General features: G+C 38.6%; 1 protein-coding gene and 1 long non-coding RNA gene across 6 annotated transcripts in view; one reads left to right on the top strand and one right to left on the bottom strand.

The window, feature by feature from the left end:
* The window catches only part of U2SURP (U2 snRNP associated SURP domain containing), a 35,619-nt gene that overhangs the window by 20,934 nt on the left and 1,989 nt on the right, over window positions 1–12,696 (top strand). For all 5 annotated transcript variants that reach the window (XM_082224009.1, XM_082224008.1, XM_082224007.1 and 2 more), the window contains 11 exons: window positions 44–206; window positions 950–1,029; window positions 1,768–1,855; window positions 3,194–3,316; window positions 4,857–5,013; window positions 5,879–5,974; window positions 6,253–6,319; window positions 7,811–7,973; window positions 9,791–9,901; window positions 10,957–11,075; window positions 12,281–12,457. In XM_082224009.1, coding sequence (XP_082080135.1) covers window positions 44–206; window positions 950–1,029; window positions 1,768–1,855; window positions 3,194–3,316; window positions 4,857–5,013; window positions 5,879–5,974; window positions 6,253–6,319; window positions 7,811–7,973; window positions 9,791–9,901; window positions 10,957–11,075; window positions 12,281–12,457 — 1,344 coding nt within the window. The remainder of the gene's footprint in view (window positions 1–43; window positions 207–949; window positions 1,030–1,767; window positions 1,856–3,193; window positions 3,317–4,856; window positions 5,014–5,878; window positions 5,975–6,252; window positions 6,320–7,810; window positions 7,974–9,790; window positions 9,902–10,956; window positions 11,076–12,280; window positions 12,458–12,696) is intronic.
* The window catches only part of LOC309533370, a 45,039-nt gene continuing 42,253 nt past the window's right edge, over window positions 9,911–12,696 (bottom strand). The window contains exon 5 of the long non-coding RNA XR_014220177.1: window positions 9,911–10,103. This is a non-coding gene — a long non-coding RNA (uncharacterized lncRNA). The remainder of the gene's footprint in view (window positions 10,104–12,696) is intronic.

Here is a 12,696-nt window from a genome sequence, read left to right as displayed (position 1 = left end):
AGGTGTTGCTAAGTTTTCTAAAAATTTGAAACTGGAATTTTAGACAGAGGGACAAGTTAGAGGAAATCCTGCGTGGGTTAACACCGCGTAAGAATGATATTGGAGATGCAATGGTTTTCTGTCTTAATAATGCTGAAGCTGCTGAAGAAATTGTAGACTGCATTGCTGAGTCACTATCCATCTTGAAGACTCCACTTCCTAAAAAGGTATGATTGATTTCTCAACAGTTTTTATGTTTTATGTGTAAATTTGTGCATTGTTGATTGGCTGCAAAGCAATCAGTATCTATGTATATAGTAATAACCAACTATGAAAGATGCTTTTTGCTTAATTAAAATAGTCTTCTACCCTAGTTGTAAAGCTTTATAATAGCCACATGTTCCTTTTGTGTTTTTCCTCTTTGATTAAAAATAAATTGCACAGGTATTTGCCTTTTGTCAGATTGTGCCAACTGTTCATGAATCCCTGCCGTCCCGCCCCCTCCACAACTTGGACATTGAGTATTTTGGTGCTGAACTTTGGATAGTTTGGCCTTTTGTAGCAGCAGTTTACCATATTTTTTGCTCTATAAGACTCACTTTTTCCCTCCTAAAAAGTAAGGGGAGATGTGTGTGCGTCTTACGGAGCGAATGCAGGCTGCACAGCTATCCCAGAAGCCAGAACAGCAAGAGGGATTGCTGCTTTCACTGCACAGCCATCCCTCTTGCTGTCCTGGCTTCTGAGATTTAGAATATTTTTTGTTTTGTTTTCCTCATCCAAAAACTAGGTGCGTCTTGTGGTCTGGTGCATCTTATAGAGCGAAAAATATGGTATATCATGCACTTTTGAACAGGCTTTATTTATTTTTTAAAAACTGGTATGCTATTCCCTTAAAATGGCAATTTCAACTGGATTTTCAAAGTTATTTGTGGAACAGTAATATTGGTAACACTTCTAATTTTTTTTGCAGATTGCAAGATTATATTTGGTGTCGGATGTGTTGTACAATTCTTCTGCAAAGGTTGCCAATGCTTCATATTACAGAAAATTGTAAGTATCAACATTTTAAGCTTTCAAGAAAAGTCAAAAACCTTTGTAGATTTTGAATTTTTCATGTGCTACCTTTTAGTACTGTCTGGCACCTTGACAAATCTATAGGAGTACCAATCCTTAAAAAAATGTTTACACTTGATCAATTTGGAGCCAACTTAAAATTGTGTAACTTTCCTGTGTAGCATGCACTCATGGTTAAACTAGGATAATTTCTCTCTCTGTATGTGTGAATACAGTCATACTCCATGTTACGGACGCTTCAGGTTACTTGTTTTTGGGTTACAGACCGTGGGAAACCCGGAAGTACCGGAACGGGTTACTTCTGGGTTTCGCCACATGTGCAGAAATGCTAAATCATGCTTTGCGCATGCACAGAAGTGCTGAATCGTGCCTGCGCAGACGCGGCGCTTCAAGATGCGACTGCTGCGGGTTGCAGACGTGCCTCCGTCACGGATTACGTCTGCAACCCGAGGTTCCACTGCATATACATGTGCTAGGTGTCTTGAAAGGCTGGGTTGGCCTATAGCAATAAATTTTGACAAATTGTAGTAACCTTTCTAAAGGTTTTATTTGTGAAGCTAATTTTAGACCTATTCCTAAATGGGTGTGTTTAGGGCCTCTTCTGAATAGTAAGAAATTTGGGTGCACATTTTTGTAGCTTAGATGCAAGTTGAATGACTTTTGCTGTGGCTTACTCAGTAATGCAAACTGTAATATATGAAAATGTTGTTTCAGTTTTGAGACAAAACTTTGCCAGATATACTCTGATCTGAATGCTACATACCGAACAATACAAGGCCATTTACAGTCTGAAAACTTTAAGGTATGTGTATGATTATTTATTGAATTTGTTTACTTCCATGCAGTGAGCAGTTTCAGGGTGAAAACAGCCGTCTGTTGCAACTTAAAAGACTAACCAATTTATTATCATGCAAGCTTTTGCGGATCATAGACCACTTCAGCAGATGAATGAAGTGTAGCTGTGAATTGGCAAACATATATATGCATGATGGGGGCAGGGCAACAGAGAGAAGAGATGGGAAATGTAGAGAACTGATTCAGAGGGAAATGAGGAACGAAACCACCACTAACAGACAGTGATATTTACGTATCTAAAAGTAGATTCGCTGCAGTGACCAATTTTACAAGGCCATAACACACACATCTTGCTATTGGTAAACTAGTTAATTCAAGTAGAGTGGAACAATAATATCAATTCTTGCCACAGGTGATACAATTTATCAAGTGTTTCAATTCAGTGCTATCCCATGGAACTTTCTCTTAGAAGTTTATTTTTTATTTCCAATATTTATATACCACCTAACAACAAAAGTCCTCTGAGTGATTTACAAGTAAAAATTAAAAGCATAAAATATGATAGGAAACTAACATCTTGACACACAGTAAAACCAGCCACAGAGAATGACATCAGTACAACAAATAGAAAATAAAAAAACCAAAAACATGTGACTGAAAATGTCACCTGGCACCTTAAAAGACAGACCTCTCTGAGGATGCCAACCCTGGAAAGGCCCTCGCTACTGCCAACCTCATTTGTTCCTTTCTTGACATAAAAAATGAAATTATAAATATATAATGTAAATAATACAAAACAGCAAACAAAGTAGTGTTGTAAAAATATAAGTATTAAATAAAAGCTGTTCTGCTTGGTGCCAAAAAATAATTAGTGCAAGCCTCTCTGGAGAGAAAATTGAATTAGGAACCTGCCCTTCAATAAATATACAACCTTTCATGTCAGAAAAAAATGACTTTGTTTATCACCAAAGCAAAGTTTTTGTATAGTTTGCTGTGAAAATAAAATCCCAATTAAATATAAATAGTGCAGTCTACACTCCATTGCAGTCTGCACCAAATATATTGGTTTTTATTGGCTGTACCCAAAAGGTGGTATCCGTCTAAGTCATACTTGGAGTAGACCCATTGAAATCAGTGGACTCAAGTTAGTCCCTAACAAGGATTTCCGTGGGTCTGCTTTGAGTATGACTTTGCTGGATGCCCCCCAAGTTTACTAAACACATCAAAACCGATATGAACATTCTGTGACGGGTGCAGTGCTAATTAGATAGGTGGCGTTGTGCTTTGTGTAATGTTCTTAAAGTACTTCTCAATACAAATGACTAGCATTGTTTACTACTTTTAGCAACGGGTAATGACATGCTTCAGAGCATGGGAAGACTGGGCGATTTATCCAGAACCATTTTTGATCAAACTGCAGAATATTTTCTTGGGGCTTGTAAATATTATTGAAGAAAAGGAAGTGGAGGTAAGTGTGAGATAAGACCATTATTGGTACTATTCGTTTGGAAGCAAACAAGAGAATCTGAAGCCTTACAGGTAAGGAAATCATAGCAGAGGTTTGTAGCTGGACTCTAGGGCATGAAGGCTTCTCTTGGTTCCCAAATGAATCTTTCCTTTCATTTGAAGTTGCATAAACACAGTTTTCCCCTAATGTGAATGTTAACATTGTCCATACCTTTGCCTTTGAACTAGCTCATTTACCAGTTACGTATTGGAAATTACTTGGAACCTGAAGCACGTGCATTGCCTCTTTATCAGTATTCAGGTGTGTGTTTGTGAGTGAGAGAGAATTTCAAAATACCTGAATGCTTGAGACCAGCCTCCATCTCTTCCACATTATGTGGTTAGAGTTGGAATTAACGGATTAAAATACATGTTGTCTATTAGGGCATTTGTCTCAAGAAGCTGGAATGTGTCTAAAAAGTTGTTAGAGCCAAGAATTTCTAACCTGTGGCTAATTCCTCACAGGTGCAAGGAGAAGCAATTTTGAGAAACGTATAGTTGTTGAGAGTTGGTTGGTTTTGTAATTAGAGCAGAAGATACAAACAACTTAGGGCCTGGTTCTTGTCTTACTGCTCATGGTTTGTTTGGAGAGAAGCAAATGAGCCTAAGTTTGACAAGAAGTCACAGTACAGTTTGTCTCCTCCCCTGCACAGTAGCAGTGCCCATAGTTTCATCAGCATGTGTAAAGCATAGTTTATTTTAAGTACTATTTCATGTGAAGTGCAAGCCAGGCCATGCCAAAATTATTGGGTTAGCCAAACCATAAACATGTACTACTCATGCCAGTGTCTTTTGTGAAGTAATTCAACAAAGTAAGCAGGAGAGATTACATACTTTGTACGGAGACTTACTGCAGTGTAAACAATAAATGAACTACAGAAATATGGGAACTCAGCTATCTATTAACTGGTTTCTAAAGGAAAACATGGAAACTTGGAAAGCGTTTGCATGTGCTGAACTCTTTATTAAACACAAACATTGGTGTCCCCTTCCCCCCCCCCTCCTCCCACCCAAGAAATTGTGCATCTACTACATTTATGGGCCCTGAGAAAAATGTATTATATCTGTAACCAGGGTCTTACTTCTGGCATCTTCATGTATTTTGTGAATGGTAAACTGCTTTGCATACTGGACAGAGGTGTTTAATGCGTCAAGTAAATCCAGAAACTTCCTATGTGTTCGGTTGTACAACAAACTGTGATGCTAGCATGCTAGTGGTGCTAGTAGCATCCAGATGTGGAAAACAGTATGCTGCAGGTTGAAAGACTGGGGGAATCAGATATATTGTGCAGATGCCCATGTCACATTGTATACCGGGTGCACACACTGGGCCACTTCAGCCCACAAGGAAAAGTGCTGGATTTGTGAATTGCCCCGTAATAGGAGGTGAACATAATAGCTCTGCACATTTTTGTGAACTAAATGCATAAAATGTATCTGAAATGAAGCTGTAACAACTTGAGGAAAACACTATGCATATAAAACTTACATTTGGTTTACAGGAAGTACCCGATGATCTCGATGGAGCTCCCATTGAGGAAGAGCTTGATGGTGCTCCTCTAGAAGATGTGGATGGAATTCCTATTGATGTTGCTCCAATTGATGATCTTGATGGAGTCCCTATTAAGACGCTTGATGATGACCTTGATGGTGTTCCCTGTAAGGAATATTAGATTTAGTGTACTTAGAAGCCTGCACTTTCTCACTGCAAAACGCACATTTAACTGAGGCCCCGTTTTTTCTGGTACTTTGGCGTTTAAAATGCAGTTTTGCCGAGATTTGAGAACAGGTGTTTTTATTAGAAATTTGGCTTCCATAGAATAATAGTAGAAAAATGGAAGATGTGAAGTGTGTTGGTTATTACTATTCTGTCTGTGTTCAATCATATATAAGCAAGATCTGTATTTTCATTACCTTGTTAGGCCATAAATCAACTTGGGGCAGAAACCCTTTTATTACAGGTTTATCTTGAATGCCTCCTAAAATTGATAGCTTCAGTGCAAAATGATAACACAGCAAAAAGACTACAGCGATTCCTTTGCACAGGCTAGCTCGAATGTTCCTAGATCCCACAGAGCTTTAGATCAGGCCTTTCCTAATTTGTGCATAATTTCTGGAATTTAGAGGGGCTTGAGTGCATGTCTCCCAGAATTATGATCTCTGTCTATGTCTTGGTCTTCTCCATGACATACAAGTCTCCATATGCAGTAGGCTTTTATGTGAAGTGAATCCTCTGCCTTTACTTTAAAATGGCATGGGCCTTAGAAGATTGCGTTATGGGCCCTTCCTGAATATTCAGGTCTGCCATTCTAAAAGCACAAGGTCATAGATCCCATTGGTGGGATGCTTCTGAGTAAACATGCAGAGACTTGCTCTGCACGTAATCTTTTACTTGCAGCAACGTATGCTGAAGCCTGCACCTTTTAAAATAGCTTCTCTTTTTCAAGTGCCCTATATAAGAGAGAGCATACTAAGCTGGACTACTTTGGAATGTTGGTCATTGCTATAATCTTTTATTCAACAGTGGATGCTTCTGAAGAGTCTAAAAAAAATGAGCCAATTTTCAAAGTTGCCCCTTCAAAGTGGGAAGCAGTAGATGAAGCTGCACTTGAAGCTCAAGGTTAGTGTCGTATCTAGCTTCTGCCACTTTCGTTACGTACATTCCAGTTAAATGGGTTTTAGTTCAGCATTTCTTGCTAAATATTAATGAAGCAATACTTTAAATTCACTAGCAGACATCACAAGTGCTGCTCTTATTCTGGAACAGTGCCATTAAATAAAAAAGTTAGAATTTAACTGCTATGCAGCATAGCTACAAATACCTTTTAAAAAAATAAGATTTATATAATTTTATGTAACACTGGCCAATGTTTTTGCATTCCCCCCCCCCCTTACTAGCGGTAACAACATCTAAATGGGAGCTTTTTGACCAGCATGAGGAATCTGAAGAGGAAGAAAATCAGAAGTAAGAATTAAGGTGTTCTGTATGTCTTCTCTCCCCCTTTTCCCGTGGCCACTCTGATCCTAAACATATTACACAATAACAAGGATCATTTCAAACATGCTATGGGGGTGTGAAATGTCTATGCTTCTGGAGTCCCATATTAGGGAAGAGATCAGCCTCCCATGGATAAATACAAAAGTTGTAGCCTCATCCATTAATGCACATGTTTCCTTTAATTACTGGACTCTGGTAGCATGTTAGACCAAAGAACTGTCTATTCCTGCTTCCACGCCCAGTGAAAATCTGTTCAATGTCCCATGTGAGTTAGGCTCTGTAGAGTTATTTTAGAAAGTAATGGTAAAATCTCTTCTCCATTAGTATCTCAGATATAAATGATGTGGGTGCCAAAACAGCCTAGAGAAAAGGCAAGAGTGGATTCCTAGATATGTGGGAGATCCTTCAGGTTTTATGGGAAAACATTAAAAAAAGATATGTGGCTTCTATCCCAGACTGAATCTGACTGATTGAGGTCTACCTGAGATTTGCCTGAAGTGGGTTGAGGCAGCCCCGGGTTGGGTTCAGCAAAGGGGAGGACAAAAGGAATGGGTTTTAAACCCTGGTTAAATATATGGTTGGGGTGGGGCAGAAGTAGATGCAAGCAAAGACGCTTGCCTGTCCTTCTCCCTCCCTCCCTCCCTCCCATGGCTGCTGGCTGCATGTTTAATTAAGGTTTTAAACCCTACATATACATAGGGCTATGTGAGGCCCCTATTTGGATTTGGGGTCAGATTGGGCCCAAATGATGCCCCAAACTGGCTCGGGGAGCTGAAGCGGCACTCTCTCAGTAGTTGGATGCATGGAGCCAAATTGGGACACATGGTCTTCTTCTTGAATCCAGACACATCCTGGCTCAAAGAGAGGTGCTGCACTGGCTTTCCATAGATGTGGGCATCCTCATCAATGAAGCACTCCATGCATTGTTGGATCAGTCACTTTTGATTCATTGCTGGGTCAGTAACGGGGAAATCAGATGCACATTTGCACTGCTTTGGTTTCACGCTGAGATGTGTATCCCCTCCCATAGTTACTTTGAAACCAATCCAGCAATGATATACTGCAGCCACACTTCATTGTGCTCGATTATACCTGTGTTATATTTCCTGTTCCTGGTCAAGCAAGTGACATTTATATGGAAGGCTGCTTCTGCTTGTGAAAGCGTGAATGAAGGGTTGAGAGGAAGCGTAAACAGATATAACCCATCCTCCCCGTTTTCCCTGTGCTGTTCTTCTCCTCAGTAATTTTTCTTTGCCGTCCACGCCTAGTATTTTAAATAAAAAGGATATTGTATAATAATGGTAAGAGGATGTTACAGAACAAAAATAGAAGCAAAGTATGCTGGCACATGTATCTGTGCTTGACTTTATGTAATGACAAAATGCTCTGTTGGAAAATGATAAACAGCAGATTTCCCCCAGAGAGAATTAATTCCCGTACTTCCATTTTTTTAAAAAGCCAAGAGGAAGAAAGTGAAGATGAAGAGGACACCCAGAGTTCTAAATCGGAGGAGCATCACATGTACTCCAATCCAATCAGAGAAGAAATGTCAGATTCAAAATCTTCAAGCAAATACTCAGAAATGAGTGAGGAAAAGCGTGCCAAACTCAGAGAAATTGAGGTGTGTGAGAAAAACATGGATAAAATTTATTTTTATACTCTGACATAATTGATCAAGCATAAAAATAATCATAGTTTCCCTGTTTTCAAATTTTTCACTTGGATTTCAGGAGTGCTAATCAAATTTTATCATATTTAAGAATTACTTGTATTTGTACTGTGTATATGTGAGGCTGGCACCGGGTCTTATTATTTTATTTTTATTATTTTTATTATTATTATTAGTTTTATTATTGAGAGATGTAACATAAGGGAAACATAGGTACAACCTGGAGGACTCTCCTGGGCAAATTTTTGGGGAATGTGATGGGAGAAGAGGAAAAAGTTAAATTGCACAAGCAAAAAACTATTACACAGTTCAGTGGACACAATTAGGGCATTATTCAATCATAGCAAGTGTTGGGAAATAAATAGGGAAGGGCAGAAGAGGCAACAATTGAGCCATACACATGAGAAGCCTTGAACATTTAGAACTTTGAAGCCCATAATGTACTGAGCAAGTATATTTCTAAGCTACTTATTTTGCATAATTATTGGAGCCTATGCACTTTATTCAGTCTTGATTTAAGGATGATATTTGATCTCTTCTCAATTGTTAGAAGAGAGTGGTGCTTTTATTTTTGAATTTCTAAAGCACTTATTGCATTCCTAGAATGTAGGAAGAACTATTGGGTAAAAGTGTATTCTAGTCATAACTACTTGGAAAGTCTAGGGTGCCCTCTGCTGGTGAGAAGAGTATAACTGTATTGCAAAATGAGATTGGTCCTTTAGGATTAATGGATTCTTATTCATGGATGCTTATTTTAAGGATCCCTTTTCTAAATATGATCTCAAATATTAGGAGTAGTAATGCCCAATGAAAGTCAGTACATTGGGGTATAATAATCTCTAAATTTATTGTATGATCTCCATTAAGGTTTTAAGCTGCATTCCTACTTGAGAGCGAGGAACTTTGTATTAATTTTCCTTTCATTTTTTGAGATTTAGCAGTTGTGTTGAGATGTAATGCTTAACCATTGTTAAGCGTTATGTGAATGAGCCCCTTTCTTTTTTTCTCCTCCTGTGTGGTTGCTTTCAATTAATCACAGTTCAGGTTTACCTGTGGTTTAGGGTTCAGGCATAATCTTAAATGAGACCCACTACCTGCCAGTCTAGACAGTACTAAGTTAGATGACCAGTGGACTGACTTGATATAAGGTCGCTTCCTGTGTTCCTAATTTGGCTTGTTTCAGTGGTAAAAGCTAACAGCAGTTTGTCCCGGGATAATGCTAAACTGCAATTGGTTAAATAAAAGCCAGAATTTCAGATCTTGTCATGACTGTGGAGGAGAATTTCCAAACCCAAGGCTTATTCATGTAATGCCAAGTCATAATTTTCCTTTTTATCGAACCTGATGAAGAGACCAACTCCAGAGTCTTTCAGCCTCACTGATAATCTGAGGCGTGTGGTGGGATTTTATTTCTTTATTTATCAAACAGAATTTGTATACTGCTTAATGATAAATAAAACTTCTAAGTGATGTACAAATAATATAAAATATACATTAAAATGGTCAAAGCTTTAAAGGATCAAAACATAAAGTCAGTTTAAATTTCATTATAAACTAAAGGTACATATTAAAATACATGCCAGCTTTACTATCGTAATTGCACCAATTAATTGTTTTGAGAACTCGCCACTGAGGAGAAATTTATGTGAATGTATCTAAACCATGTACCCTAGGGCCAAAACGAAGTAAATAAAAAGCCTAATCCAAATGTGTGTGTTGTAACTTTGCCAAACTTGCAAGTAACTCTAGTTGCCTGTGTATTTTCACAGCTGAAGGTGATGAAGTTTCAAGATGAGTTGGAATCTGGAAAAAGACCCAAGAAGCCAGGTCAGAGTTTTTCAGAGCAGGTCGAACACTACCGTGACAAACTGCTCCAGAGGGTAAGTAGTGCTACTGTTCTGGATTTTTTAATTTAGTTTAGATACAGATTTCTATTAATATTACTGGAACCTGTTTTGAGTATAATTCTAAGTTATTGCTTAGCATGATATGCACAAGCAGCAGCACATCTCAGGCTCAAATCCACTTGCAGTCTGGATCCAGCCCATTGAATGGTACTGGCCTCACGTTACACTTGGCAATCTTAAATAAGAATAGTTTTTGGAGCAGTTAATAGTTTGCCTGTTTAGTGTTTTAGACTTATCCAGATAGATTATTTGATCTGTATAAGTGCATGATATCTAAAGTCATTTCTGTGGGTGATAGGTGCTTTGTGGTAGGGCTGCATTTAAAATTGAATATGAGCATACAGAAACTGACACAAGGCTTCATTACCTTTTTAAGCATATTAAAGTGATAGACTTGTGTAAACTAGACAAAATAATAAATAGCTTGGTATTTACTGTCCTGCAATAACTTCATGATATTTGTTGTTACTGTATCTATTTTTAAAGCGATTTAGCATCAAAACCTCAATTTTAAGGTTACTATGCTTAATGATCACATTGCCACGTATAACGGGCACATTTAGCTCGATATTTTTTTTTAGAAGTTAAGTGCCAAAGGTTTTGTAGCTTTGAGATAAAGATGTTTGAGAATCCGAAAGAATGCGATTAAGAAGACAAAGATGTTTCCAAACTTGTTTTAAAAGTGGCTACTTGATTTTAATGTTTGACTGTATGGCAATGACTGTTGGTTAGTAGTAGAGCATATACAGAAGATCCCAGGTTCGTTCTCTTATGTATCTAGGTAGCGCTGGGAATGTCATTTCTCTGAAACACAGGAGACTCATTGCCAGTCAGGGTAGATAGACAGCATTCAGCTAAATGGATCAGTGATCTAATGTGGAGTCATAGGAAGCTGCTTTAGACTGTTTCTTGTTCCCTCAATGTCAAGCTTTGGCTCTGTTTTGTAGGGCATAAAATAAATTAACATATACATCTTGCTGTATGATAAATTCTGAATTCTCTGAAGTGCCCAATTACTTTTAATCTAGGAGAAAGAAAAGGAGCTGGAGAGGGAAAGGGAAAGAGACAAGAAGGACAAAGAGAAATCTGAATCCAGATCAAAAGAGAAGAAAGAGAAAGAAGAATGTACACCAACAAGAAAAGACAGGTATATAACTTAAGACGGCTAGATAGAATGCAATGAGTTTTCCCCTTCTTCCCCTGCATGCCCCCCAAATTTGCTCCAGGGGCTCCTCCAACCCTTCAGAGCCAATTTTGAGGGGGTGGGCTGCAGGGGAAAGGAAGGGAAGTTACATTCCGCAAGCAGAAGTCTCTTGCACCAGCAGAGCAGAAACTTTGGGGGCCACTCTGTTTTTGAATTGTTTTTCTGGTCACCTAAATTTGAGTGTCTGAATTGGAAAATAATACTTTCAGTGGGATGTGAGTTATCACGTTTGTGTGTGTGTATGAAGACAGTATTGCTTCTGCAACCTTGCCATTGTTTACCCTGCAATTTCACAATCAAGGATCTTGGCATTTAGAAGAAAATTATCATCCAGTCAACTGATAACAGTGACGATAAATATATACAGCCACTTTAAAAGGAACATTTAAAGCAATGGTTGCTTTTTTAAATGTTAAGCATGTCAGGATAAAACGGCAAACAAGGGTGCACACAAGTTACAATATCTGAAGAACAAGGCTATAGCTTAAAGCATTGGTGGGGAATCAGTAGGCTGTGGGCCTATTTTGGCCCAGCAGGTGGCCTAATTTAACCTGCAAGGTTGTTTCCCCACAAGCCATGCACACCCAACCTGTATGATTGTCAGGTGTAGGGCAGCTAAAGGTGTGGCTGCAAAGGAATAATCAGGAAGGCTTTAAATGCTGTTTGGCACAGACTTCAGACCCTGCTGGATCAGCTACACCTTCAAGTTGCCAATCAGGAACACTAGAGTAAAGCTTATCCCTGCCAAAAGCAAATCTTGAATACAATGCCATTCAGTACTGGGAACTGGAGTGTATTCAATCCCAGCAGGGCTTGAAGTCACTGCTGATTAATTCAAATATTAATCATTACTGATAAGCATCTGAAATAAATTTTACCATAGGTTTTCGGACAATCAGTTGCAGTTGTGTTTTTTTAAGGCGGTATAATTAAGTCCCAAGTTTTATTTAACCATGCAGTTTTGATGGGCAGCCTGATTGCCGCTGTAACTCCTATTGCTCTGGAAATGTGCATAAAGAGATTTTGAATATTTATGCATTTAATGTTCTGAAAGCAATGTCAAACTGCTTTAATATATTAATATATTTGGTGAGGTGATGGGCATCTTTGTATAGGTGCTCATAATTTCTCTTTTTTTTTAAAAAAAGGAAAAGGCGACACAGCACATCACCCAGCCCATCCCGCAGCTGTGGAAGCAGGCGAGCAAAATCACCGTCGCCAAAATCGGAACGCTCGGAGCGATCTGAAAGATCCCACAAAGAAAGCTCGCGCTCCAGGTCATCTCACAAGGATTCTCCCAGAGATGCCAGTAAAAAAGCTAAAAGGTAATGTTGTTCATTTCTGGAAATCCATTTTTGGTCAGTGTGACTCAGCAGCTAAGCCATCATTTGGCTTGGCCTGTCGTCTGAACCTGAAATCATCCTTTGAATAAATAAATAGGAACAGTTATCTTTGTGTAATACTGTGGCATTACAAAATTCTTGGGTGACACATATGTAGTAAAAAGGTACAGGTAGTATTTTCTTGTCCACTTTTATACATACATGTTAAAGGATAGAATTAA

The sequence above is a fragment of the Podarcis vaucheri genome, assembly GCF_965113315.1.
Source record: "Podarcis vaucheri genome assembly, chromosome: 5".
In the NCBI taxonomy this organism is placed as follows: domain Eukaryota; kingdom Metazoa; phylum Chordata; class Lepidosauria; order Squamata; family Lacertidae; genus Podarcis; species Podarcis vaucheri.
Note: the sequence above shows the minus strand (reverse complement) of the source record. Positions and strands in the feature narration are given on the sequence as shown.